Source organism: Oryzias latipes, chromosome 3 (genome assembly GCF_053564925.1).
Source record: "Oryzias latipes strain Hd-rR chromosome 3, Olatipes_Hd-rR_3.1".
In the NCBI taxonomy this organism is placed as follows: Eukaryota; Metazoa; Chordata; class Actinopteri; order Beloniformes; family Adrianichthyidae; genus Oryzias; species Oryzias latipes.
This window is the reverse complement of record NC_136239.1, coordinates 17,603,219-17,629,790: the sequence shown is the minus strand read 5'-3', so window position 1 is coordinate 17,629,790 and position 26,572 is coordinate 17,603,219. Positions and strand designations below refer to the sequence as shown.

Here is a 26,572-nt window from a genome sequence, read left to right as displayed (position 1 = left end):
TATAATGGACAAAAATCACGTCAGTTTTATTGAAATAAATTAAGAATTTTAAATAACTGTTTGCACTGAGCTAGAGTGACCATTAGACACAAAAACAGGATAATAATCAGGAGACATTTTATTAGTTTTACACTCACAATGTATCTGAGTAATAAACAGTAATCAGTGACACCCTAAAAGGCAAATTGGCAGCCAATCGATCCAAAATAGCAATAAAGACATTTACAAAAGTTACAAATTTTTTTTTAAAATAATTCCCCTGTGAAAAGGAAACGTTCTGCAGAAAAATATCAATTTTTTGTTTCTTTATAGACTTTGAAGATATATATTTTAAATCTTAAGTCTTAGTTGCACTTGCATCAGAGGTAATTTAATGAAAAAGCAAATGGTTAAATTTAATGGGATCTTAAAGGATAATGCAAAAACACAAAGATTTGATCAATTCATTTTCCTAAAATAGTTATTTTTTATTCTACACATTTTTTACCTGAATTTATGGATACAAATTAAATATTCTTATGTAAATATTACACATAATTTCCCCCTCTTTAATCACCTCCACGGCTCCCCTCAGCTGGGATTTTTTTTAGCAGACTTGATAAAATCAAGTGACACCAAACATTGCTTTAATTCTTAATTTCCAGGGTGTACTCTGTTTTTATCCAAATACAGCTGGAAATGGATCCACGAGAAACTGTTCTCAACTGATGCAGATAGAATAAAGTCTGAATTTAAAAAGAATACCCTTTTGTGACCTTGAACAGTTTTGACTGTGTGCAGAAAATACAATACATACATACATGTTGTCATTAAAGCCACAATAATCCTTGCATTTGTTTTATATAATCCTCAGTTTTTGATTTGCTTCCCCTCAAATCAGACGGTTCTCTGCTGCACTGCAGCTTACATTGCAGAATGTCTTCAGCGATTCGCATGCTGGCAGCCTGTCCACCAGCCAGGTTCACTGCATGAGGTCCAATCTGGGAAAGATTTTTTTTGCAAAATGATTGCAAAGGTTGATGCTTTGACTAACTTTGCTTTGCAAATATTTGTAGGAAATGCTTCGATTACCTGAAGAGCGGCATACTGTCCCATCAGGTAGAGAGGGCATCCTTCTGTCCATTTTAAATTTTCCGTTATACATGGCCACCCATCTAAAACCTTACATGTCAGAGGAAAAGTCAGCATCTTTTGTCCAGGGCCACTCTGTCACTAAAACATGGCCCGTATGGTAAGTGTATGCATTCAGAAGAGTGTCACTTTAAAGTTGGATTTAGCTCACCTGAATTGGAAATTCCTTCATAACCTCACTAAGTAATGGGTCTTGATTGACATCTAGCTTGCAGCCTGTGGCAAGCCAGATTCTATCTCCTGTCCAGCAGTCCCCAGTGCTGAGAGACAGACTCCAGGCTTGGTCCTTGTAGCACCATCTGGCCTCGTTCACCTGGACGATGACATTTAATACAAAAATGAGCACAGGATGTGATGATTTTGCATGATGTTTTTTTTTAACGTTTTTTATTTTATTTATGGTATGATATCATACGGTTCCTATATAAAGTACAATATAACTTCCTGGCATAGAATAATAATATTAGCCAAAATTTCTTTAGCTACTGGGTTCATATTAATTAGATGTTTAAATATGTTTCTATTGCTTTACTTTGCTGTAGTGGAGCTTACATTTTACAATATCTATAAAGTGAAACTGCACACATAAAAAAGCCCTAAAATGAAAGAAAAAGAAATCAAAAGTTTTGTTGTACACTTTTTATCCTTATTATATTTTGTCTCCAAGTTCTTCAAGGCAAGGGGAAAATACTGTCTTCATACTCTGAGCCTTTCGACCGACTAAACTTATAAGTATACTGTGTGTTTAAAGTCCCAATCCAATCATCTTTTGATCTGTTGTAAAAGTGTTCTCAGTGGTCTTTTATTTATGATTATGCTGTTTGTAGGCAAAAAAAAAAAAAAAACCTGTGTTGTCTAGGACATAGTTCATTAGAAATTCCCCTCTGAGTCATAGGCGGGGCTGCATGGAAAAAGCTTGCCCCTACTTCACAACATCCTTCTGTTTACACTCTCCTGCTATCTTACAGCCCCTCATAACCCCAACCTAACATGACCAGTGCAACAAAAATGGCGAGCAATATTGGAGCTATCCAGCCGTACATTTTTAAGCCAGATTCCAGCTCAAACGAGGAAAATGAAGACCTACATTGATCTATTTTTCAGCAAGTGTATGCTTCAGAATGGAGCTGAGTGGGGAGGTTGTAGCCTGCTTATTGTTGCGACCTATGTAAATTAATTCCCAACAACATTTTTTCGCCTGTTCCTGATTCACAAGGATCTGTAAAACAAAATACTCAGAAATGCGATTTTAAGCTTAAGCTTCTTTATATCTATATATGTCCCCCATCGTCAGAAAAATGCTGCAAGAACATAAAAACACCAAAAACACCATTTTCATTTGAGAGGGTCTTTGAAATTGGTTTAACAGTTATTTTATTGTACATTTACTAAACTTGTTTAACATTTAAAATAGTCTTTTTCATGAAGCAGTAACTACAATTCTTACCATGTGTTGTACTTTCAACAATACCTGACAGTATGTCTTCACTTCCACCTGCCCACTCAGTATGAATGGCTGCAGTTGGATGTAAGCCTCTGGGGTGACAGCTCCCCCTTTCCTAGCCTGTCGAATCATGGCTAGCCTTTTGTGGAGACTCCGTTCATTGTAGAACTGCCGCAGGTAGGCTTGACCGTCCATCTTTATGCCATGCTCCACATGGGAGTAACGACCCACCAGGCTTTCCACATCACCCACATCAAACTGTTTTAGCTGTAGGACAAAAAGAAACATCACTGCTGAAGTGTCAAAAGACAAGACTGACCATAGTGTTTTTTTTTTCCTTCATGCTTGATCCACATGCTGTTTCACACGGCCACTCGACCTGCAGGTGCTTTCTCATGACCCATGTCACATGGCTGGCCCCTTGCTGCAAGGCAACTGAGACCACATGGGCGCTGGTCAGACCTCCACCAACTACCATTACTCTTTGCCCTGCCTCACACACTACAAACAACCCCAAACAGATATGCATGTAGTGCTTGTAAAGCTAAATGGTGACTGAAAAATCAAGAGAGTTATCATAAAATACTGGCAAAAACACAGCCATCAATTCTGAAGCTTTAGACTTTGAGCAATCGACCTTTTACTTGAAAATTTCATTAGTTCAGGGTGCCGTATAATCGTAGGGAAAGTCTTACTTACCTTGATTAGAAAAAGTTTCTTTTGAATGCTGGCCATTAGTTCCTTCAAGTTTTTGCTCAGACTTTGGCTGCCAGTGCATGAGATGGACTGTGTGTCGTAAGGACTCCTCTGGGTAGCTCTCTCCTATGTTCTGTACCCATGATGGGATGTTTGCCATCTGTGCACGGGTTGGGCCTGTTGCCATCACGACATGATGGACTTTTACAACGCCACCTTCTTGAAGTTGAACTTTAAAATATTTTACTCTCTTCTCTACTCCATATACTCTCCTTTCAGTTTCCCTGCTGGTCTGGTCATGAATTGCCTGATCGTCTTCCATGTCCGTGTTGTCCACAGTTACAGGGATGATGTTTTCCACAGTGTCCTTTACCAACACTTTGTCCAATTTGTATCTCTGTACCTGAACATAAAGATACTTAAATGAGCTGAAGCAATGATAAAACCGTAGATATTATTGAGCAAACACACATCAAACACAATGTGTGTGTTTTGTCTACGGCTTTAGGGGTTTAGCAGCACATGATAAATATAAGTTATCATGGGCTCTTTTTCTTTTTCTGGTATTTCCTTCAAAATACCATAAAACTGTTTGGTTCTATACAGATTCATACTATTTTCTTGTTAGGCCACATATATGCACTCATAATATTCTCTGTCTCTTGGGCCCTTTGCCTGTTGATTTTTTTAGACTTTTTAGACTCACTCTGATTTGTGACCCTACTTGTGCGCCTCACTTTTGTATGGAAGTATTGTATTCACTTAAAAAAACAAAAAAAACAAAAAAACAGGTGTTTTTCGTACTAAGTTTTACCACTACGAAAACAAAGAACTACAAACAGGCTGGGCACTAATCTCCTCTGCTTATGAAAACTGTGACCTGCAATTAAAAGTTGAAAAACCACAATGTGTCCGTGTCATAGACATGATCCATTTCCATTTCTGTTTTATTTATGTGCCATGAACTGTTTGTTTTTTGTCGTATGAAGACAATGTTGGACACAAAGCACCATAGTCCAGCATCACCAGAATGTTTACATTGTGGCTATGGTCAACTTTGTGGCACAAGGTCTGTTATTTGAAATAATTTTTCAAATGATCTTCTAGATACGTTGTTTTGTTTTTAAAGATATTTTTTCCTAATGTTTGGACATATATATTTTTTTTGCTTTTTGAGATTTTTTTTTTCATGTAATGTTTTTTTTTTTGCTTTTTGAGATACATTTCAAAACAACTTAGTGTTGTACATATTTTTTCTTACTTTTCGATATAATTCTTCTGTTTTTTAAGCTAATAATTTTTGGTTTTTGAGCTAAATTTTTCAGGACTACAAGCTAGAAGATAAAGACATGTCTAAACTTGCATTAGGTTTCTGTTTGTTTTAATAATAATGAGAACTTGCAATGTTTATATTGTTTGTTTGGGATGCTCTTGCATACTTCATTGACAGCCTCTACCTGCATCTGCAGCTTACATTAAGACAAACCTCAAACCTCAGAACAGGCATATCCTGTTAGGATCCGCCTTTTTCTGCATCACCAGAAAAAAACGGATCATACAGTCATTATAACTAATACTTCCCTATAATTTACTCTCTAATATGTGTTGATTATATAGGAAGAACAAAAACAAGGCGATATCGTGATGAGCTCATGAACGAAGCAGAAATGGATCATGTCTTTGACACGGACATATTGTAGCTGTTTTATGTTTTATGTTGTTTTCTGTCATATTATAGTTTTCATGAGAAGATAAGGTTAGTGCCAAGGCCTGTTTGGAGTTCTTTGCTTTTGTAATTCTTAGATAATTGGCAGCAAACACACACACAAAAAAATTAGCACAAAAAAAACGTTATTTGTTTTTTATTTTTTTCCCCCCAAATTGAATATAAAGCACTTCCATATGTTAGAATAGGATTCCAGTTTAGTGCATTGTCATGTTTTTCTTTTACATTGTCTTTCAGTCTATTTTGTTTTGGCAAAAAACCATGAGGGTGCAGCAGAATGCTTTGGAGGTATTGTTCCATCAACTTTCACTTTATGTTTCACAAACAGGATTTACTGCATATTTCCTCTTTGTAACCAAATGCACATTCTCTTCCCTTAATGAAGGACTGACATAACCAATTCTTTATGACACAATAGCTCAATGGACCTTCCTGTTGTACTATTTAGTTCTCCACTATGTTAACGTTTGAGGTTAAACAGTATCGCTGTCTCGATTTCTTTTTGCCTCTATCTGGATTGGTTTAAAGCAAAAGATCAACAGGCATTCTTAGTTAGCAGCCAAAGAGCAAACAGTGGGGTTTGGCTTTAATTGCTTCCTCCTGTGTGCACTCACTTACATTCATGGACAACTCTGCAGTTCTCCTCTCTGGGTAATAGAGTGGGCAGAGGGAACCGAATGCCACATTGTTTTAGGGTTTATCTCTTTACTTCTCATATCTTTTTTTAAACTAGATACAAAACTGTTGACATCAAAAACTCCTTCACGAGATGTGAAAAAAAAATGCATTAACATGTACAAAAAAAGGAATTTATGTGATAAATTAGATGTGGAACAACGAAAAGTAAAGTTATCCACATTTTTTCTATTTTAAAGTGGATTTGGATCGATGTGGTCAAACATGAGAGTTCGAATACCTTTAAATGTATAAAATTAATCTCCACTCTAATATTTTTCATGTTTTTCTGCAACTAAAGTCATGAGACAGATTGCCTCCTGGATAAAAGTTAGCAAAACTCACATGCACAAGCAAAACATAAAAATGTCTTTCCAGTTTGAGAGGAGTAATGTTTACATTCAAATAAGCAAAAAAAAAACAAAAAAACTCTGACCTGATCCTTAAAGAAATCCACACTCAGCTTTGTTCCTGGTAAACTGAAGGCCAGACTCTTTTTCAGTGTTGAAGGGAGGTGCAGACGTTTCTTCTCCTTCTTGCCAAGTCGCATGTCGTTAAAGAAAGTGTTTTTATCCAGAATGTAAACTCGGTCCGGAAGAGTGTGAAGCTCCTCTGAACGCTCATGCTTGACAACAAACTCCTGGAGTGCTGTCTAACCAAAAAGCCAACATTATAACCAGAGTTGGTGCATTGCTTCTATAAGCCTTGTGTTTGTTTGTACCTTCTTAAGAGGGTCTGTATGCACCAGTGCATGTGAGCGCAGGTGAGGGATGCTCAGAGCTGCAAACTGGCTCTCCCAGAGGGCTGCCCAATCTCCATATGTGTCAACTACTTGGAAACGGAGAGAGGGGCAAACACACTCTTGAATGCTTAACTTTGATTGTTGCTCTTCGGCCATATGATGCCCTGGAATTGATCAAGAACAAAGCAGAAAGAATGTGCTTTATAGGTTTAGGACATATGCAAGAAGGAAAAGTATCAATTCTCATAAAGCAGTATAAACCCATCTTTTTTTTTAAACTGATTGTCTGACCTCAAATTAATTATATCATATTTATTCCATACAATGAGAATATCTTATAAACAATGTATGCCTCCTTTAGTTGTAGTTTAAACCAACTGAGTCAGAATGAAAAAACAAGTATCTTATGAGGTTCCATTTGTGCCAAAAATCTGTTTTTGTGTCCACTGTCTATGTCTTTGGTCGTCCCACTTTGTCGTCAGGACTTAGCAACCGTTGCTACTGTCGATAGCTACTGTCGATAGCTACTGTCGATAGCTATTGTCGTTAGCTACTGTCGTTAGCTAGGGTGTTTGCTGCTGTCGTTAGCTACGACGTTTCCCCGTGTTTTGTCGTTAGATGTTCTCGTTTTTCAAATTTTGCCAAAGTCATCAGAAAAGTCCTCTGTAAGGCCGGTAAATTTTTTCCTGTACTACCACGGAACGAAAAAGAAATGTTTATCAAAGCAGACGTCAGGGTTAACCATGACAACACGTTTTTAAGATGAACTTTATTTTGATATTCCCTCAAACGCGTATTGCCAGAAAGGGGGGGGGGGGGGGGGGGGCTTGCATACAACGCTTGAAACGAAAACAAAGTGGCGCATTACCGCCACCACCTGATCTGGAGGCGAACTACTTCTATTTAACGCGGAGAATGACACATAATAAATATGAACATTTTACGAAGACTATTTATGAATGTGCTGTGTTCTGATCATGAAAAACGTGGTTGATTTATTAATAATAAAATTACAAACACATTGGTGTTGATTTAATGTATTTGTTCAGAAATAAACCCTCAAGTCATTAGTCCATGACAATATTTATTTTTTTGCCGCTGAACGATTTACGGGGGCCTTGCAAGGAGGCCTTTAAAATATCTTTGATGAGTTACCTTCTCAAATTTTAGTGGGTCGAGTCACTAATTATGAATATAACAGTCGAAAACTGACTGGTTTTTGAGCTTTTCTTTTTAATCTATTTATGTGACCATGAGATGGCGCACTCGGGACCACATAAGGCTCTTATTAGCCCGTCTGATCCTCGTTTATCCATCAGATTTGTAACAACATATTTTATAAAGATCAGTCATTTTTCAAAATAATTTGAAATAATAGTTTCATCACAAGATTAAATTAAAGCCATACTCTAAATAACTTTAAACGGGAACGTGAAACCGTTGTACGCTGCACCCCCCCCCCCCCCCTTTCTGGCAGTGCGCGTTTGCAGGATTGTCAATAAAGTTTTTTTTTTTTTAAAAGTGTTTTGTTCCGTGATAATACGGGAAACAATTTATCGACCGTACAAAAGACTTCTCTGACGACCTTTGCAAAATTTGAAATACAGCAAGATCTAAGGACACGACATGGTGAAAGAACGTAGCAAACGACACTAGCAACGGTTGCTAAGGATCTTCCTGACGACACGTGAAACGACGTAGCAGACGACACTAGCAACGGTTGCTAAGGATCTTCCTGACGACATGGCGAGACGACGTAGCAAACGACACTAGCAACGGTTGCTAAGGATCTTCCTGACGCCGTAGTTAGACGACATGGGATAAGGACAATGACAAAGATAAAGTTTAAGGATAAAGCAAGCATATACATCACAAAGTTAATACAAAGTAATAATCAAAGAATCATGGGCATGCAGAAGATATTGCTTAGTAATACATAGACATGAACCAATGTAAAATGAACTCGTTCAATAGACATAGACAATGAGCCCAAAGCATAGACAGTGGACGCAAAAACACGATCAGTGGACATAGACAATGGACCAAAGACATAACAGTAGACGCAAAAACACATTTTGATATTTTTGGCACAAATGGAACCTCATACAACCGTTGCTACTGTCGATAGCTACTGTCGATAGCTACTGTCGATAGCTACTGTCGATAGCTATTGTCGTTAGCTACTGTCGTTAGCTAGGGTGTTTGCTGCTGTCGTTAGCTACGACGTTTCCCCGTGTTTTGTCGTTAGATGTTCTCGTTTTTCAAATTTTGCCAAAGTCGTCAGAAAAGTCCTTTGTAAGGCCGGTAAATTTTTTCCTGTACTACCACGGAACGAAAAAGAAATGTTTATCAAAGCAGACGTCAGGGTTAACCATGACAACACGTTTTTAAGATGAACTTTATTTTGATATTCCCTCAAACGCGTATTGCCAGAAAGGGGGGGGGGGGGGGGCTTGCATACAACGCTTGAAACGAAAACAAAGTGGCGCATTACCGCCACCACCTGATCTGGAGGCGAACTACTTCTATTTAACGCGGAGAATGACACATAATAAATATGAACATTTTACGAAGACTATTTATGAATGTGCTGTGTTCTGATCATGAAAAACGTGGTTGATTTATTAATAATAAAATTACAAACACATTGGTGTTGATTTAATGTATTTGTTCAGAAATAAACCCTCAAGTCATTAGTCCATGGCAATATTTATTTTTTTGCCGCTGAACGATTTACGGGGGCCTTGCCAGGAGGCCTTTAAAATATCTTTGATGAGTTACCTTCTCAAATTTTAGTGGGTCGAGTCACTAATTATGAATATAACAGTCGAAGACTGACTGGTTTTTGAGCTTTTCTTTTTAATCTATTTATGTGACCATGAGATGGCGCACTCGGGACCACATAAGGCTCTTATTAGCCCGTCTGATCCTCGTTTATCCATCAGATTTGTAACAACATATTTTATAAAGATCAGTCATTTTTCAAAATAATTTGAAATAATAGTTTCATCACAAGATTAAATTAAAGCCATACTCTAAATAACTTTAAACGGGAACGTGAAACCGTTGTACGCTGCACCCCCCCCCCCCCCTTTCTGGCAGTGCGCGTTTGCAGGATTGTCAATAAAGGTTTTTTTTTTTTTAAAAGTGTTTTGTTCCGTGATAATACGGGAAACAATTTATCGACCGTACAAAAGACTTCTCTGACGACCTTTGCAAAATTTGAAATACAGCAAGATCTAAGGACACGACATGGTGAAAGAACGTAGCAAACGACACTAGCAACGGTTGCTAAGGATCTTCCTGACGACACGTGAAACGACGTAGCAGACGACACTAGCAACGGTTGCTAAGGATCTTCCTGACGACATGGCGAGACGACGTAGCAAACGACACTAGCAACGGTTGCTAAGGATCTTCCTGACGCCGTAGTTAGACGACATGGGATAAGGACAATGACAAAGATAAAGTTTAAGGATAAAGCAAGCATATACATCACAAAGTTAATACAAAGTAATAATCAAAGAATCATGGGCATGCAGAAGATATTGCTTAGTAATACATAGACATGAACCAATGTAAAATGAACTCGTTCAATAGACATAGACAATGAGCCCAAAGCATAGACAGTGGACGCAAAAACACGATCAGTGGACATAGACAATGGACCAAAGACATAACAGTAGACGCAAAAACACATTTTGATATTTTTGGCACAAATGGAACCTCATACAACCGTTGCTACTGTCGATAGCTACTGTCGATAGCTACTGTCGATAGCTATTGTCGTTAGCTACTGTCGTTAGCTAGGGTGTTTGCTGCTGTCGTTAGCTACGACGTTTCCCCGTGTTTTGTCGTTAGATGTTCTCGTTTTTCAAATTTTGCCAAAGTTGTCAGAAAAGTCCTTTGTAAGGCCGGTAAATTTTTTCCTGTACTACCACGGAACGAAAAAGAAATGTTTATCAAAGCAGACGTCAGGGTTAACCATGACAACACGTTTTTAAGATGAACTTTATTTTGATATTCCCTCAAACGCGTATTGCCAGAAAGGGGGGGGGGGGGGGGCTTGCATACAACGCTTGAAACGAAAACAAAGTGGCGCATTACCGCCACCACCTGATCTGGAGGCGAACTACTTCTATTTAACGCGGAGAATGACACATAATAAATATGAACATTTTACGAAGACTATTTATGAATGTGCTGTGTTCTGATCATGAAAAACGTGGTTGATTTATTAATAATAAAATTACAAACACATTGGTGTTGATTTAATGTATTTGTTCAGAAATAAACCCTCAAGTCATTAGTCCATGGCAATATTTATTTTTTTGCCGCTGAACGATTTACGGGGGCCTTGCCAGGAGGCCTTTAAAATATCTTTGATGAGTTACCTTCTCAAATTTTAGTGGGTCGAGTCACTAATTATGAATATAACAGTCGAAAACTGACTGGTTTTTGAGCTTTTCTTTTTAATCTATTTATGTGACCATGAGATGGCGCACTCGGGACCACATAAGGCTCTTATTAGCCCGTCTGATCCTCGTTTATCCATCAGATTTGTAACAACATATTTTATAAAGATCAGTCATTTTTCAAAATAATTTGAAATAATAGTTTCATCACAAGATTAAATTAAAGCCATACTCTAAATAACTTTAAACGGGAACGTGAAACCGTTGTACGCTGCACCCCCCCCCCCCCCCCCCTTTCTGGCAGTGCGCGTTTGCAGGATTGTCAATAAAGGTTTTTTTTTTTTTAAAGTGTTTTGTTCCGTGATAATACGGGAAACAATTTATCGACCGTACAAAAGACTTCTCTGACGACCTTTGCAAAATTTGAAATACAGCAAGATCTAAGGACACGACATGGTGAAAGAACGTAGCAAACGACACTAGCAACGGTTGCTAAGGATCTTCCTGACGACACGTGAAACGACGTAGCAGACGACACTAGCAACGGTTGCTAAGGATCTTCCTGACGACATGGCGAGACGACGTAGCAAACGACACTAGCAACGGTTGCTAAGGATCTTCCTGACGCCGTAGTTAGACGACATGGGATAAGGACAATGACAAAGATAAAGTTTAAGGATAAAGCAAGCATATACATCACAAAGTTAATACAAAGTAATAATCAAAGAATCATGGGCATGCAGAAGATATTGCTTAGTAATACATAGACATGAACCAATGTAAAATGAACTCGTTCAATAGACATAGACAATGAGCCCAAAGCATAGACAGTGGACGCAAAAACACGATCAGTGGACATAGACAATGGACCAAAGACATAACAGTAGACGCAAAAACACATTTTGATATTTTTGGCACAAATGGAACCTCATAGTATCTGCTTAAATACTTCCTTGCATTTTAAAAAGTCTATGGTGTCTGTGTTATATTTTTTATTTTGTCAGTTTTTCTGTTCTCGTGTTTCATTTCAATTTTTGGTGGTTAGTTTTGTTGACTTACACCATCTTGTGTCTTCGGTTAGCCTTACTTCCTCTCATTTACAAATGTAATTCAGTGTGTAAGATCCTCTTTACACTTTCACTGACAATGCTAAACATTGTCACTACTGTGACATATAAATATGTATTTTACTTACAAGGATACTTTTGAAATTGCAGAATTTAGACCTTTGATGATCTTTTAGAAGTGTAAAATGTTGATTTAAAAGGAATTATTCTTTGTTAGAGCCTTACTTGAAGAACAAATCTTGTTTTGTTTTGGAAATTGTTGAGCCTGCCAATGAATGCCAAAATGTTTTCAGTCAACCAGTTGAAAACAAACAAGCAAGAAAAAAAAAGTCACCCATTATGGATATTTATGGAGCCTGACATGGGTAAAAAAATAATTAATTTGTTCCAACAAAATAATAAGTTGTTCCCACAAAATAATAATTTATGTGATAAGTCAATCATAAACATGGATGTGAGCAATACTTGGATTTACAGCAGATATTGTCAAATTTCTGTCTGTGTCTCATGACATTGCATGGAAGACACGGATGATGTTTAGAGATCAGATTTATTTATTTTAAAAAACTCTACAAAAGCATCAGTAATCACTTCTCCATTTCTGGGTTCATTCAAAGTCTCCGTGGTACAGAGGCAGAGGTATCGACCACTGGTTGCAGGTTCAGTTCCTTCTTTTTTGGCCTGTGTTTGCAGTTTCATTAGGGAAGACTTTGAACCTTGCTTTGCTCCTTGTGGTTTGGCTAAGGGCATTGGTGTGTGAATGTGTGTGTGAATGGGACTGCAAAAGCTAAGCGCTTTGAGCCTCTGTTATTCTGCTACTTTGTTAACAGTCAGGCTTTGTTTCTGCCTCTGCTGATGAGGACATTAGTCTTCTAATTGTCTTTTCTCATCCTATACGCTTCCCTGTTATTCTTTTATGTCCTCAGAGGTACGTTTGGATTATTTTAGTTTTTTCCTTCTGAAGACCCACTCCGATAAAAATTGGGTTTTTGGTGTTTTTAACATTTTCTTGTGCCATTTTGTCTATGATGGAGGACACATATGAAGACATTTAAGCTTAAAATTGTATTTCTGAGTATTTATTTATTCAAATGGTTGTGAATCGGGGGCAGACAAAATAAATGCTGATGAAAAAAGCATGTAGCTGTGGCGGAGCTACAATAGCAAGCCACAAGTTTCCTGCTCTACTTCATTCTGATGCATCCACTTGCTGACAAATAGATCCATGTTTGTATTTGTTTTCCTCGTCTGAGCTGGTATCTGACTCAAAACTGTACAGCTGGATAGCTCTGATATTGTTCATTTTTGTAATGTTAGGATGGGGGTGTGAGAGGCTGTAAGCTAGCAGGAGAGAGTGTAAACAGAGGGATGATGGGAAATGGGGCTGGGCGTACTCCGTGACAACAGTGATAACTCAGAGGTGAATTTCAAATACTGCAGAGACTATATTCTAAAAAACAGCACTAATTTTGGATTTTTGGTTAAAAACAGCATAAAATTAATTAAAAGACCACAGGAAACCCTTTGAAAAGATGATTAGAGTGGAACTTTACTTAGAACTATTTTGGTCATCATCTCTTCTTTCTACCTCCTCCTGTTACCTCCTGGTTTTAAATGTGTTTGCTGACTTCAAATCATTTCATAAAATGTATTTATGTTTGCTTTTGTTTGTCTTAAAATAATATAGCACAAAATGTTTCTGAGCTTGCGTCACCTCGTGTCTGAAAACAGACTTAAATGTATTTATTTCCTGTTTGTTTTTAAAATCCACTGAGATGGCCATTTCGTTTTTAAAGGTTTTTGGGGTTAGAGATGTGCTGTATTTATCATTATATCCTTTACAGCTCCAAGTAACGACACAAATCAAAATTCAATGAGTACCATAAACAAACGTATGCACAGAGTGAATAGATACAAGTACATTTCACAGTTACATCAAAAACAGTTTGTTACTTCTTTGAATTGTACATCTCCAACCTAAATATTCAAGTTCTGTCAAATGTACCTGTCGTCTGCCTCTTTTTCCTCTTTCCATTGGAGCCCTTGTTGTTTGATGGTTCTGGTTTAAGCAGACACCTCTGAGGTTCTAAGGTGCAGGAGGTGAGGAGTGGGTCATGTTCACAGTCGGCACTTGTGTCAGTTTCAGGAGCGGACAGCAAGCTTGCCAAGGTCAGGGCATGGGGGCCTCCCCCTATGACTAACACATCGAGCACGACCATCTGAAAATGAGAGTGACTGAAAATTGCTACAAGATCATTTACAGTAATCGGGAAGGACCATACCAAGTCCTCCTAACAACACCCACGGCAATAACAATAGCTGAACGCCCCAGCTGGATACATCTCAATCACTGTAAGTTGCAGTGTGCACCAGAGGCCTAAAGAGGTTGTTGTGGTGAAGTCTGACTACAAAAGGCTTTTAGTGGCGGTTCGTCTCAATCGTCAGCGAAGAAACCACCCGAACCCAACATCCATTAGAACTTGGATCCTTGAAGTGACTCTGCAACCTAGCAGCATGGAAGGCCCACTGCTGGGAGACCACAGCAGGTGGGTGCGGAGCTGCGCTGTGACTGTAGCATGTCTTCTTGTTACCCTGACTTTCCTGGAGAAACCAGGAGATGGCGGTTTCAACCGAGCCCGCAGGTCATGGGATCTGTATGAAGTCAGCACACATCCTGGCTACAACCAATCTAACATGAATAACTGTCCCTAAACCTCAGCCCGCAGAACGGGAAAAATTCTGCCCTACAAATGACTACCAATACTGGAGTCCCATGGGAGTTCCGCATCTGGGGTGCATGACCAAAATTCTGACAATCACTCTTTCCATGGATCGGAGTGGCAGAACAGAGATGTCGGCCATAAGATCTATGGTTCTGCAAAACCAACTCATGCTCGACCTCCTAAATGCATCATCGGGAGGCGTGTGCAAAATGGTTGGAGACAACTGCTGCACTTTCATCCCGGACGGAACCAGTGATGGACAGGACATTTCCACCGCACTGCATGACTTAACAGAGCTGCAAACCTACGTTAAGTCTGCGACTCCTGGTGCCAGTCCCACCAGTGACATCTGGTCCTGGCTTACATCAGGTCCATGGTGGCACCTCCTACTGAAATTATTGACCCCTATACTCATCGTTTTGTGCATGTTTTTGTCTTTTACAACATGTGCTCTGCCTTGTGTCATGTCCATGATCATAAAGGCCACTACGCAGTCTTTCATTCGTTACCAGCTGATTAAACAAGCTGAAGAGGACCCCTCCCCGTGTGAATACTCCTACTTCAGAGGCATCGTTTGAATCTCTCACTGAAAGTGCCAAAAGCGAGTGGTGAAATGATGTTTTGATGCCTCGTTCTTATGAATAAATAACCATGTTTCACTCTTGTGCCTTCCATTTATCTGTGTTTACTTATGACGTGTTTGAAATGATAAAAAGGGAGGGATGTTAGGGTTATGTAATTATCATTTGCTAACACGCCATTATCACCATGATATGTTCGTCTCAGTTCTATCTTTTAGTATACAAACAATGACCTGAAAAGTTCTGATTATACATGAAAATTATGTTCCTGTACTGATTGATTGAATGACCTACTTTTATGTTATCAACCCTGGCCACCAATAAAACCAGACTGGATACACTGAGAACGGAGAACTCTTCTGTGACAGTTTGCGCTGTCACAGACCGATTCTCCTTCTGCAGAAGTCTAGCAAAAGTTCTCATCCCTTGTGTGGTTCTTCTCTTTATTAAGGAAAAAGTCAGAACCCTGACAATATCAAATCTACAATGTAGTGCAAGCACTAAGAAATTGACAGGACTTAGAAAGTAATTTAGCTCAAAAGATATGACACTCGTCAAAATCTCTTTTACATCATTTTTTAATGACACATATTAACTATTTGCACACTGGCTCACTTAATCTTTCAAAAACTTAAATTAATCATCAAGTTCTAAAACCAAACAGTTTTATTTATAGCACATAGAGGTTGTTTCATTTTGTGCAACAGTTGTAAAGCTTTTCTCAACATATCAGTCACAATCATGCAAAATCTTGGAGAAAAAGTTCAGTACCTGCTTGAATCGTCAAATTATCCCAGGTTCCCCAAAATATATATTGTCTCTTTGCTCATCTCGTGTGGGACTTGAAGTTCTATAATAGTAGATCCCATGTAATTTAATATGCTACCTCCTCTACGGATATAGATGAACTTGACTGGCCATAGAGGGAACGCTGGGAATAGCTTTAAAGTGAGGGTGTGCTTGTAAACTTAGTAACAAGTGCAGCTCATGCCTCTAGTGTCGCATTAATCTCTTAAAAAACAGAAATATGTTGGTTTTCTTTATAGTGTCAATATAAGAAAATGCTATTTTTCAAAGATTATGCAGAATGAAATAATTAAGTTAGAATAATTTTAAAGTAAAGGCACAGACTACTTCACATCCATATTTAACCTTTGTAAACTTGTTGAAATTGCTTTATGAAAAACATTAAAATAAATACCCACAGCTGTGTAAGTCAGTATGATGTTTGACATCATCACAAGTCTGTGGCATTATCTTTTTTAGATCAATTTGATGGGTGAAAAAAAGAATTTCTTTTTTTAGCAATCATTAAATATTCAGTTATTGTTTTATTGTTTACATTTGTCTGAATCAAGCTGGCGGCATGTGTGTGCGATTTCGTGAAAATCCCGCTAACAAAAGTGTCGTTTTCCCACATTGTCAAAAAACTAGAAAATCGCCATTTCTCAGAGTTCACCACAAAATGGCCGTCAAGGCGTAGGTCATGTGGCCATCCCATAATGATTACAAACTTCTTAACAAATGCGAGTTGGTTACCTCCAACATGCGTGTTGTACTGTACTTTACAGTTTTTTTCAGTCGCTTTAGCATAAATACTCAGATCAGAATTGAAGTTTGCAAATACGTGTGTGCATTTCTCAAAACAATTTGTACAAACAGTAAAACACTATGGATTTCTTGCAAAAGCCTGTAACTTGCTCAAAATCTTTAGTTCATCTCTCATAACGAAGTCTTTATGTCATTGAACATGTCAGTGCCATCAGAATGTCAAGTCCTTGTGTCATTGTCTACGAACAAGACAGCCAAATTACTTAGTCATGTTGTCAATATAACTGTGTACTTTAGAGGGAGGTTCTGATGTAAACTATGGATAAAGTTTTGATGACAATTATTGTAAAATGTAAGTGACACCTTTTTTGTTTGATTGCAAGAGACTGGACAAGATTCACATTTACACTTTTATTGTTCATATTGTAATTTGTTGACAGACCATGTCATAGAAAAACCCCACTGCAAACAGTAACACAAAGGGAAAAAAAAGATAGGACAATATTCTGTACAACAGTACAGGCAGTGCAGTAGGAATTGGTGTGGTCTTCCTACACCTCTTCTTGTATGTTAGACCACAAATTCTCATCCACATCACAGCGAATATCCTCTCTTGCAATGCAGCGTAATATGTTTGTCACATTATGACAACTTGGTCAACCATTTTGCAGTTAATGACTTATACGATAAACTAATGACTAAGTGTTTTGAGGAGTAAGACTTTTGCACAGTGAACTATACATTTTGATCAACATGACAGAAACATTTGATAATGTAGCAAAGAGCAGAGAATTGTACATAATCATTTGCATGGATGTACCAAAGCAATTGCAACTTGTTCGAAGAAGTGATAAACTGCTTATATGATGTGCACAAGTGACATCATGATGTGAAGATTGAACAAATAGTCCTGGGAATTTCATTCTGATCTGAAAATTGTACTAAAGCGACTGAGAAAAACTGTAAGTGGAAAATTCATTTTCTATTTATACTAGGTGTGTGCACATTTTGGTGACTTTTTGAGTATGCGGCGGGGGACAAATATCGCTGAAAGGTGCTGAAGTCGTGCCAACCGCGAAAACAATATGGTCCTTGCAGTCAGTGACTGCTGCTGCGGGTCATAATTAGCAGGTGCGGCCAATAAAGTTTGCAAAGCTACAACTCGTCAACTGATCAACTTCACCAAATCATAATTAAAATTCCAAATGAGAGGATAAATATCCTTAAGATGCATTGCTTATGGTCAATAAGTTGTGTTGCATCTGGTTTCATAATGACTTTCACCTAGAAATGGCAAAAAATGCTGAATGGTTTGTTACAGCACGCTTTCAGCAATCAGACACATTGATATTCATTCTACAAATGAAATGGGATCTTAGTTTGTAGGTAGTTTATCATAACAAAATCGAAGAGAACCATGTGCACTCTCGATGTTTCTGTTTTTTGTATGACAGAGGCAGTTCCCCTGTTCACTGATATGTTCTTCCTAACAGACATTTTAATTCCTCTTTCCTACGTTCTTTTATCTAAAGTATATGAGACATTTATTGTTGATACTATACGAAATACAGAAGTGCAAAACAGGAAATGAAGGGTTATTGAGAAATACTTTGTATTCAGAGTATAAAGGCCATTTTCACACTGCAGGACTCAATGCTCAATTACGATTTTATTTTAAAAATTGATTTTTTTTACCAGGCCGTTCACATTTCCAATTAAATTAGAACTTTTGTGATCTCCTGTATGAACGTAAAATGACCCAGAAGTGACCCGCATGTGAAGAAGAGTACTCAACGGTGAACGACGTGTCTCGTTGTTTGCAGATAGCTAACGTTAACAGTGGATGTCAACAACAGTGTTGTCAAAGCAGAGCTCTTTTTGCATTAATAAATTTATTTTCATAAAAGAGTCAGCACAGGTACAATCTAAGAAGGCATTGGAGCCAGGATTGTCTGTACTCACTGTTGTGGAATGGGGATGTAGATAGATAGATAGATAGATAGATAGATAGATAGATAGATAGATAGATAGATAGATAGATAGATAGATAGATAGATAGATAGATAGATAGATAGATAGATAGATAGATAGATAGATAGATAGATAGATAGATAGATAGATAGATAGATAGATAAATTATCTGTGGCAGCAAAAAAGACATTCAGAAATAATCTATATAATATAATATCAAAATAGGACATCAAAAATGATATTTTTAATAAATTATTAAAAATTGTTATTAAAATTATTATTAAAATTATTATCAAAATTATTATCAAAAACGAGATTCAAATAAAATAAATAAATAAATATTAAATATTAAATAAATACAACTGTGAAAGTGTAAAAAACATGTGGTCAACTGCAAAGCATGTGATCAACAGTAAAAAAACATGTAAGAAACTTTATTTTTTTTCAAATGCAGAAATAAGTAAGTAATATGTGTGCTGGGGCCGCGCGCGTGTGTGTAAGGGAGAGGAGATACCGTGTGCAGCGCCAGAGGGGGCAGCTTTAGGGGCGCGCATTAATGTTGTGTGTTACAGAGCAAGGAGAACGATAAAGTAGGCTTCTTCCAGAAGAACTGCTATTGACTCTTTATTAACCCGCTCTGGAGAATCTGACGGTCCAAACAGGGAAGTGAACCCCGAAGGAGGATCAGCCTTTGGCCCTGGAAAGGATCTCCCCTGCGCTTCTCACCAGGGTTGGAAAGGAAAAAAAGCGCCCGGTTGCGATAAGAGCCCTCGAGTTTGGCCTGAATGGGCTGTCACCCCAAATATTAATCAAATCGGTGACCTCGCTTCCCTTCCACTGACTGGTTTCAGCAGCATTGTCCGCCATGGTTGATGTTTATGTTCTCGTTCCCGCCTAATTCAAGGCAGAATTATGAAGTTTGTAGCGTATCAATGACATACGGGTCGGATACATGTGGCCTGGCCGTTCAGACAGAGGTTTTAAAAGATCGGATACGTATCGGATTCAGGACCAAATACCCCAGTGGCCTGAGTTAGCATTTGAAAAGATCGGATCTGTGTCGTTCAGACTGTCATGAAACATCAGATACAGGTCGCATAGGGGCAAAAAAAAATCGGAATTGGGTCGTTTCAGGCTGCAGTGTGAACGAACCATCATGATGACAAGATGATAACAAAAAAATGACATCACTATAATTATTTCATGCTGAAAGTTTTTCTTTTATTTCAAAATTTCTCATTTCGTTTTGCACTTTACAAATCTTTGTTATGTGAGAAAAACAAAAACATGGACATGCATTTTTCCATGAAAAAAACAGTTTGAGTTCTTCCTCTTTGGATATCAGGTCCAACCCACTAGTGTGCAAGTGACTTCACTTTCCTGCTCAACCCTGAACAAAGCAGAAGTGAGAAACACTTATAAGTCTGCTAACTTCAGTCTTTGACTCTAACAGCTGCAGACAGTGCCGAAGACATGGACCGTCAGGTGACTATTTGACCACATGACTGCTTATCTTTGATTTGCAACATTATGTTGAGGGTTTCTGATGAGAATATTTGACAATTTTCAGCAATCTTTCCCTGATGGAGGTGTGTTCATTTCCCACCATTTGTGTGAAGGGAAGCATCAGTATAAAGTAGAAAAAGTGGTAAAGTCCAAGAATGGCAGAGGGGGAAAAATGTTTGGCAGGTAGTGTGCTGATTCGAATCATTATATTTTTTTCTGTCCATCATTTGGAAACAAAAACAAAAAAATAGGAAGAAAGCAACAATAAATATTAGTGTTAGTATTGTTAATTTTTGTTTTATGTTCTGGAATTCAACCAACAGTTTCAGTAAAGGGGACAATCTAATGGAGATGAATGGCGTTGGTCTGGATAATTTCACCCCTGAGGACTTGGCCCATAGTCTCTCTGAAGGGAATTCCAAGCTGGTGAGTTCTTTCTATGTTATCAAAAACTAAACACTTTCAATGCAATGATTCATCTTAAATTTCCTGTAAACTGCAAATGCACTTGTCAGTAATAAAAACAAAAGGAAATAAATATCGACATGAAATACCTAAAAATTGTCAGCTTTTTTGGCTTTTTAAAGCCAAATGTCAGATCTAATCATTTTTTTCAACATTTTTAAATATTTCTTTCAATCAACCAAACAACCCTGTTTTTGCTTATAGGGTCATTAGATGAAGTGTATAATACTTAGAAACTTTGCATCATGGTGAACCCAGTAGTGCCATTATTGAAATGGCTCGCCTGCCTCAGCGGCCGGTTCCCGTCGCGCACCAGGTGTAACGCCAACTCCCGCCTGTCCACCTGCTGCGACGAGCCCGTTTACTACGGTGGCCAGAACTGACGGCAGTGGGGATCGTCCTGGCTCCTCCTTTCCAGGGGGTTCCTCGGTTACTCTGGCATGGCACGGAGCTCTCATGTTTTGGATGTTTGCCGCTGTTACCTCTCCTCCTCCCAGCATGGCATTCAGCCATCATCTTCCATTATGGAACTATTAGAATGCTTTACCTGTGTTAAATCGTGACTCACAAGTAACAGTCTTCAGCTAAACTCAGAAAAGACTGAAACACTAATAGTTGGCCCAGAAAACACAATCCCAATAATTTCTCAGCACCTTGGGTCTTTGAGCTCCTCTGTCCAGCCCTATATCAGAAATCTTGGTGTCTGGTTTGACCAGTCAATGTCTTTGGACCGTCATTCCAGACTTCTAATTAGAAATTGTTTTTTTTTACTTTCATCTTCTTAGAGATGGTTTTTCATGCTTTTTTTCTTCTCATTTAGATCATTGTAATTATCTTTTTAATTGTTTTAAAAAATCTGTTCTTAACCGTCTCCAGTTAGTCCAAAAGACTGCTGCATGGCTTTTAACAGGATCTGACAAAAGGGCACACATCCCCCCCTATTTTATCCTCTTTGCACTGGCTCCCGATCAAGTGGCGTATTGATTTTAAAATATTAGCTTTAACCTATAGAGATTTAAATGGACAGACCCCACAATACTTATCAGACTTGCTCTGTCCCTATGCTTTTGGCCGTGCCCTCCGATCCTCAGATCAAAATCTTTAAAAAATTGTTTAAGACCAAATATAAAACCAGGGGTGAGCTGTTTTTCCAAGCAATAGCCCCCAGACTCTGGAATGCCCTTTCCTCTGTCCCGTCGTGTGGCCAACACTGTCGATTCTTTTAAAAGTTAACTAAAGACACTTTTATTCAAAAAACCTTTGGCTGACTGGTTTCATTGTTATTTCTATTCTATGTTTATTTTCTTTGATTTAGTTTTGATTTACATCAAATTTAATTGATCGTTTCTGTGTTTTTATTGTATGGTATTGTATTGTATTGTGTTTTATTGTTCAGCGCTTTGTGATTTTATCTGGCAAAGGCGCTCCATAAATAAAACGTACTTACTTACTCACTGCACTGTGGCGTGGTGGGTAGTGTCCTTACCTCACAGTGAGAAAGCCAAATCTGGGAGCTTTCTGTTCTCCTTGTGCTTGTGTGTTTTTTTTCCAGGCTGGTTTTTCTTCCCACAGTCTTAAAACAGGCTTCATAGGTTATTTGGTGTCTCTAAGTTGCCTCTAGCTTTGAATTTAAGTATGAGTGAGTGTGTGTCCCTGAAACAGACTGCATGGCCAAATGTTTAGGTTGTAGCCCTTCTCCACCTTTATTTTTTATTTTTTTTTAAATAAGAATTCTTGATGGCTCTAGCAACCCCTTGACCCCGAAAGAGTTCTAGAAATGGATCCAGGGAATTTATTTCTCTTTTTCTCCTTAAGTGAATTCAAATTAACTGAGTAAGAAGTTTTAACTGTCATTTTGTGTCATATTCATTTTTAAAACTGCATAATATGATATATGTCGTACAGGCTTTAATATTGTTGAACCTGTAGAAAGTTTCTACTGGTACGACTCCATCACAGCTCAAGAGTAACTTTTGTTTTGTGTCTCTTGCAGTTTTTATGACTCCTTCCTGTCATGTTTTTGCGTAAAAAAACCAGAAGACCTCTTTTGTGTCTGCCTCTTTAGAAAGTGCACACGGCAACAAAGCAAAAGGAGCAGGTCGAGGAGGAGCCTCCTCAAGGAGAGGTTTTTGTCTCTGTCTCTCAAGACTTCACAATGATGAGCTTTTCTTGGAAGATGAAGAGGGGAGAAGAGTTGGAACAGAATCAGAACACTGAAAATGAGGTTTTCCAAGATGTGGAGATGAGAGACCTGCTTGTTATTAACATGAAGAAAACAAGCATCTCCGTAGTGATCGCCCGGGGCTGCTCTAACATGAGCCACGGTGTTAATTGCACCGATACCAAATGTACCATTAAGGAGATCGTGTTGGTGGCAGAAGCCAGCACAGTCACTTTTGGTGAGTATGGTGGTTTAGAGTTTCCTGTGCTTATATTCATCTTAGCCATGAGGAAAAATCTATTTATTTAAACAGGGACAGAATTTTGATGTTTTCAATAGCAGAGGGATTAAACCTGGAAATATTTATGTAAGAGAACAGAACCATTACTGATTGAGACTTTTAGCAAGAAAAAAAAAAAAGAGAAGTGTCCATTTGCACATAGCGGTAATTGGCCAGCCCAGAACGTTTTTCTTGGCCGCACAAACCTAGAGGAAGAGTTAAGTTTAGGATTACGGTTGCGGTTAGGGTTAGACCACCAAATCAATCCTGAGCTTGGCCGTTTCTGCAGCTCACTGCTCCTCCAGGGCATGGATCAAATGCGGAAAATACATTTCACACACTTAGGTGCGTAACAGATAATGGGACTTTAACTTTAAATTTAATTTTAAACATGTGCGGCCAGCAAAAAAAATCCAACTTTGGATGTAGTTAAAACACAATGCAACAATATGCATCTTGGCTGCATGTATTAGATGTGATCAACGTGAATTTCAATTATTTTTTGTGCTAGTTGCATGTAAATAGTATGTGAATAATATCAGCCCCCCCCAAAAAAACAGGAAAGAGGCTCTTTAAATGTTTACAGTTTTTAAAGTCCCACTCTGATCATCTTTTGATCTATTCTAAAAGCTTTCCAATGGTTTTTTTTAATAATGATTTTACCCAAAATCTAAAACATGTGTCATTTTCTAGGACATGGTCACTGCAGAGTGACAGGAGTTCATTAGAAATTTACCTCTGAGTTGTGGGCGGGAGTCTTGGCGCAGAGTAGCCTTCGCTGATTTCCCATCAACCCTTTGTTTACTCTTTCTCCCGCTATCTTACAGCCCTAAACAACCTTGTGCTAGCATTAGCGGTGCAACAAAAACGGCAAGCAACATTGGAGCTATCAAGACTTACAGTTTTGATCCAGATAACAGCTCAAATGAGGAAAATGAAGATTATATGAATCTATTAGACTGCAAATGGGTGCATCAAAGTGATGGAAGGAGATTGTGGTACGCCAATAGTACTTTGTATGTACAAGTACATGCTTTTTTCAATTGCATTTTTTTTTAACATTTCATTTTAAATAAAGAAATACTCTGAAACACAATTTTAATGTTAATTTTCTTAATACAAGAAAATGTTAAAAACACCAAAAACACAATTTTCTTAGGAGTCGGTCTTTAAAGTAATTTTCTGCACAGAAATTCTACCAAAGCTAAATTAACAATTATTTTTTGTTTTTATTTTGTTATTTTATTTTATTTACAAAGAGGGAATTCACAAATGTCCATTTTGGTGGAAAGAAAAAGGCTCAAAAAATAAAAAATTACTTAATCAAACAACTTGTGAAACTTTGAGATGATCCCAAACCTGACACCAGACATGACAGTGCAAGAATAATAGCAGTCAAATCAAAAGAGTAATTACTTTCAATTTATCTTTGTACACGTTTTTTTTGCTCTTATTGACTTTCAGTGCCACAAGGTGGTAGTATCAGACTGGAAAAGCTGGGAGAAGTTTTCATAGAACACAAACCATCTCATCGCTACCTCAAACGTATTTGCTCAAAGACGGGTCTCTACACGTCCCCAAACCCCGGTCAGTGATTCAGAGTCACAGCATCAAAGGCAACTTCATACTGCCAAAATATTTCAACACCTTGATCTAATTTTAAATTTTAAATTTCTTTGTCTTTTATGTTCAGAGAAAATTACCATCCGCTACTATAAGTCGAATAGTGTGGATAAGCCTTACCGAGGGATGCCAGTGGTTCTGAACTTTACAGACACCAACTGCTTCCTCAAGTGCTGCAAAACGGAAGATGGCATGATCTTACAAATAGAGGTACAGTATTGCTTTTTTCTGAATCTAGCCAATGGTATGAAAGAATGAATTATTGAAAACACTTTAAAAAGTGTTTTGTTTACGCTTGTTTTCTTTGAAAAGCAAGAAAAACCTTCTGAATTTTAACTCAAAACTTTCGAACCTTGAGTGTTAAATTCATGTGATGCTACAGAATTTGCTAACTTCTTATGACAAATTAGATGAACAGGCTTTTTTTCTTGCAGACATGTGAAAAAGGTAGACTGCAGCAGATATCCAAGAGTGATGAGAGCACCCTCGCCTTTGTCTTCTACATGAAAGCTGACCGGACGAAACTGCGAACGTTTGAATCAGCTCTTTACGGCGGCTGGTTCATCTGTGTACAGGAAAATACTAAAGTGGGGATGGAACCGCTGGATAAAATGAAGGAAGAATTGTTCTTCTTCATTATTCAGAAGTGATAAAAATATCTATATGAATTTCCATGTTTCAATTCCCACTCCAACTGTATATATGTAACAGCTTTCCTAGTGGTCTTTTATTTTTGATTATGTCGTTTTTTGCCAAAAAACAAAACAAACATCATTTTTTAAGACATAGTTTCTGCAGAGCGGCAGGAGTTCATTAGAAATTTGCAGAGTTGTGGTGCATAGTAACCCTAACCCTAATCCATCACAAATTGAATAACAAAGCCTTATACTCAGAAACACAGTTTTAGTCTTTTATATATGTCCTCCTTCTTGAGAAAACTGCAGCACGAACATGTTAAACACATGATTTTTAATGGAGTGGGTCTTTAACACTTGTGCTATCTTAGATGACCCCACCCTTACATTGACGTGTTCTCCCTACCATGACAAATGTGGATAAAGGTGGAAAGATTTCATGTAATCCATGGACACCAGTGAAGATCACAAATCATTGAAGAAAAAAAGTTCAGAGCACTGTCTAGTGGGTCTAGATGACCCGACTCCCAATAAAGTGCCTAGGATAGCACAAGGGTTACGTTAAGACACACCAGCATGCACCTTTTCCTTATTGTTTTGTCTGTGAAGTAAAAGCTGTCTTGAAAATACAATTGTGATGAAATCTATTGTGCCTAATTTTTAGATTTGTTTGTTGAGTTCTTCTGCAACAGAGCGGTGTCCTGTTCAGGGTCTACTCCGACAGTAGCTGGGTGTCCTCCGGTGTCCCGGTGTCCACAAAAGGGATGCAGCGTGTTCTGAAAATTGATGGATGGATTGATAGATGGATGGATGGGGTTCTTCTGTAGCAGACATGTTTTGACCTGAATCATACCTCTTTCTCTTTCGGCTTGTCCCATCAGGGGTCGCCACAGCGAAACAACCTCTCTTTCGAGGATGAGTCGCATGGTTAACTTGGCAATGTTTTACGCCGGATGCCCTTCCTGACGCAACCCTCTCAATTTATCCGGGCTTGGGACCGGCACAGAAACAGAGAAGGGAAGTTGACCTGAATCATACAAATATATATAATTAAAATGTGTGCGGGTACTGCAGCATTGTGTCATCTTCTATTCTGTTGCACCTGATCTTGTGCACGCTGGGCGGGCCAGATCAGGGAGCTTGTGCATTGGGCTGTTGTGACGTCACAACGGCTCATTAA

The 26,572-nt window shown here is 38.2% G+C and overlaps 2 protein-coding genes across 3 annotated transcripts; one reads left to right on the top strand and one right to left on the bottom strand.

Moving 5' to 3' along the window:
- On the bottom strand, positions 1–16,106 carry LOC144990949 (uncharacterized). Its single transcript, XM_078944308.1, has 10 exons — positions 15,972–16,106; positions 13,902–14,115; positions 6,394–6,578; positions 6,109–6,324; positions 3,275–3,674; positions 2,955–3,076; positions 2,603–2,842; positions 1,283–1,444; positions 1,072–1,161; positions 1–980 (listed from the first exon to the last, which is right to left on the bottom strand). Exons 2-10 carry the CDS (start codon positions 14,113–14,115, stop codon positions 810–812), a joined length of 1,800 nt encoding a protein of 599 aa, XP_078800434.1. The 5' UTR covers positions 15,972–16,106; the 3' UTR covers positions 1–809.
- Positions 16,107–20,110: 4,004 nt separating this feature from the next.
- Positions 20,111–26,039, top strand: LOC144990948 (uncharacterized). 2 transcript variants are annotated; one of them, XM_078944305.1, is made up of 7 exons: positions 20,111–20,207; positions 20,293–20,411; positions 20,552–20,654; positions 22,759–23,092; positions 24,599–24,721; positions 24,828–24,967; positions 25,192–26,039. In XM_078944305.1, exons 1-7 carry the CDS (start codon positions 20,196–20,198, stop codon positions 25,405–25,407), a joined length of 1,047 nt encoding a protein of 348 aa, XP_078800431.1. In that variant the 5' UTR covers positions 20,111–20,195; the 3' UTR covers positions 25,408–26,039. The 2 variants fall into 2 exon arrangements, with proteins under 2 accessions (XP_078800431.1, XP_078800432.1); XM_078944306.1 differs by having other exon boundaries at positions 20,122–20,207; positions 20,312–20,411.
- Positions 26,040–26,572: the final 533 nt, after the last annotated feature.

Bases quoted from the DNA above. Each gene is read 5' to 3' on its own strand.
- LOC144990949 (XM_078944308.1), bottom strand. From the start codon at position 14,115: ATGGTCGTGCTCGATGTGTTAGTCATAGGGGGAGGCCCCCATGCCCTG. The intron at 1,445-2,602 runs GTATTGTTGAAA...GTCATCGTCCAG, and splicing joins AAGTGAAGACATACTGTCAG to GTGAACGAGGCCAGATGGTG. The intron at 981-1,071 runs GTAATCGAAGCA...AATCTTTCCCAG, and splicing joins GACAGTATGCCGCTCTTCAG to ATTGGACCTCATGCAGTGAA.
- LOC144990948 (XM_078944305.1), top strand. The intron at 24,722-24,827 runs GTCAGTGATTCA...TTTTATGTTCAG, and splicing joins CTACACGTCCCCAAACCCCG to AGAAAATTACCATCCGCTAC. The intron at 24,968-25,191 runs GTACAGTATTGC...TTTTTCTTGCAG, and splicing joins GCATGATCTTACAAATAGAG to ACATGTGAAAAAGGTAGACT.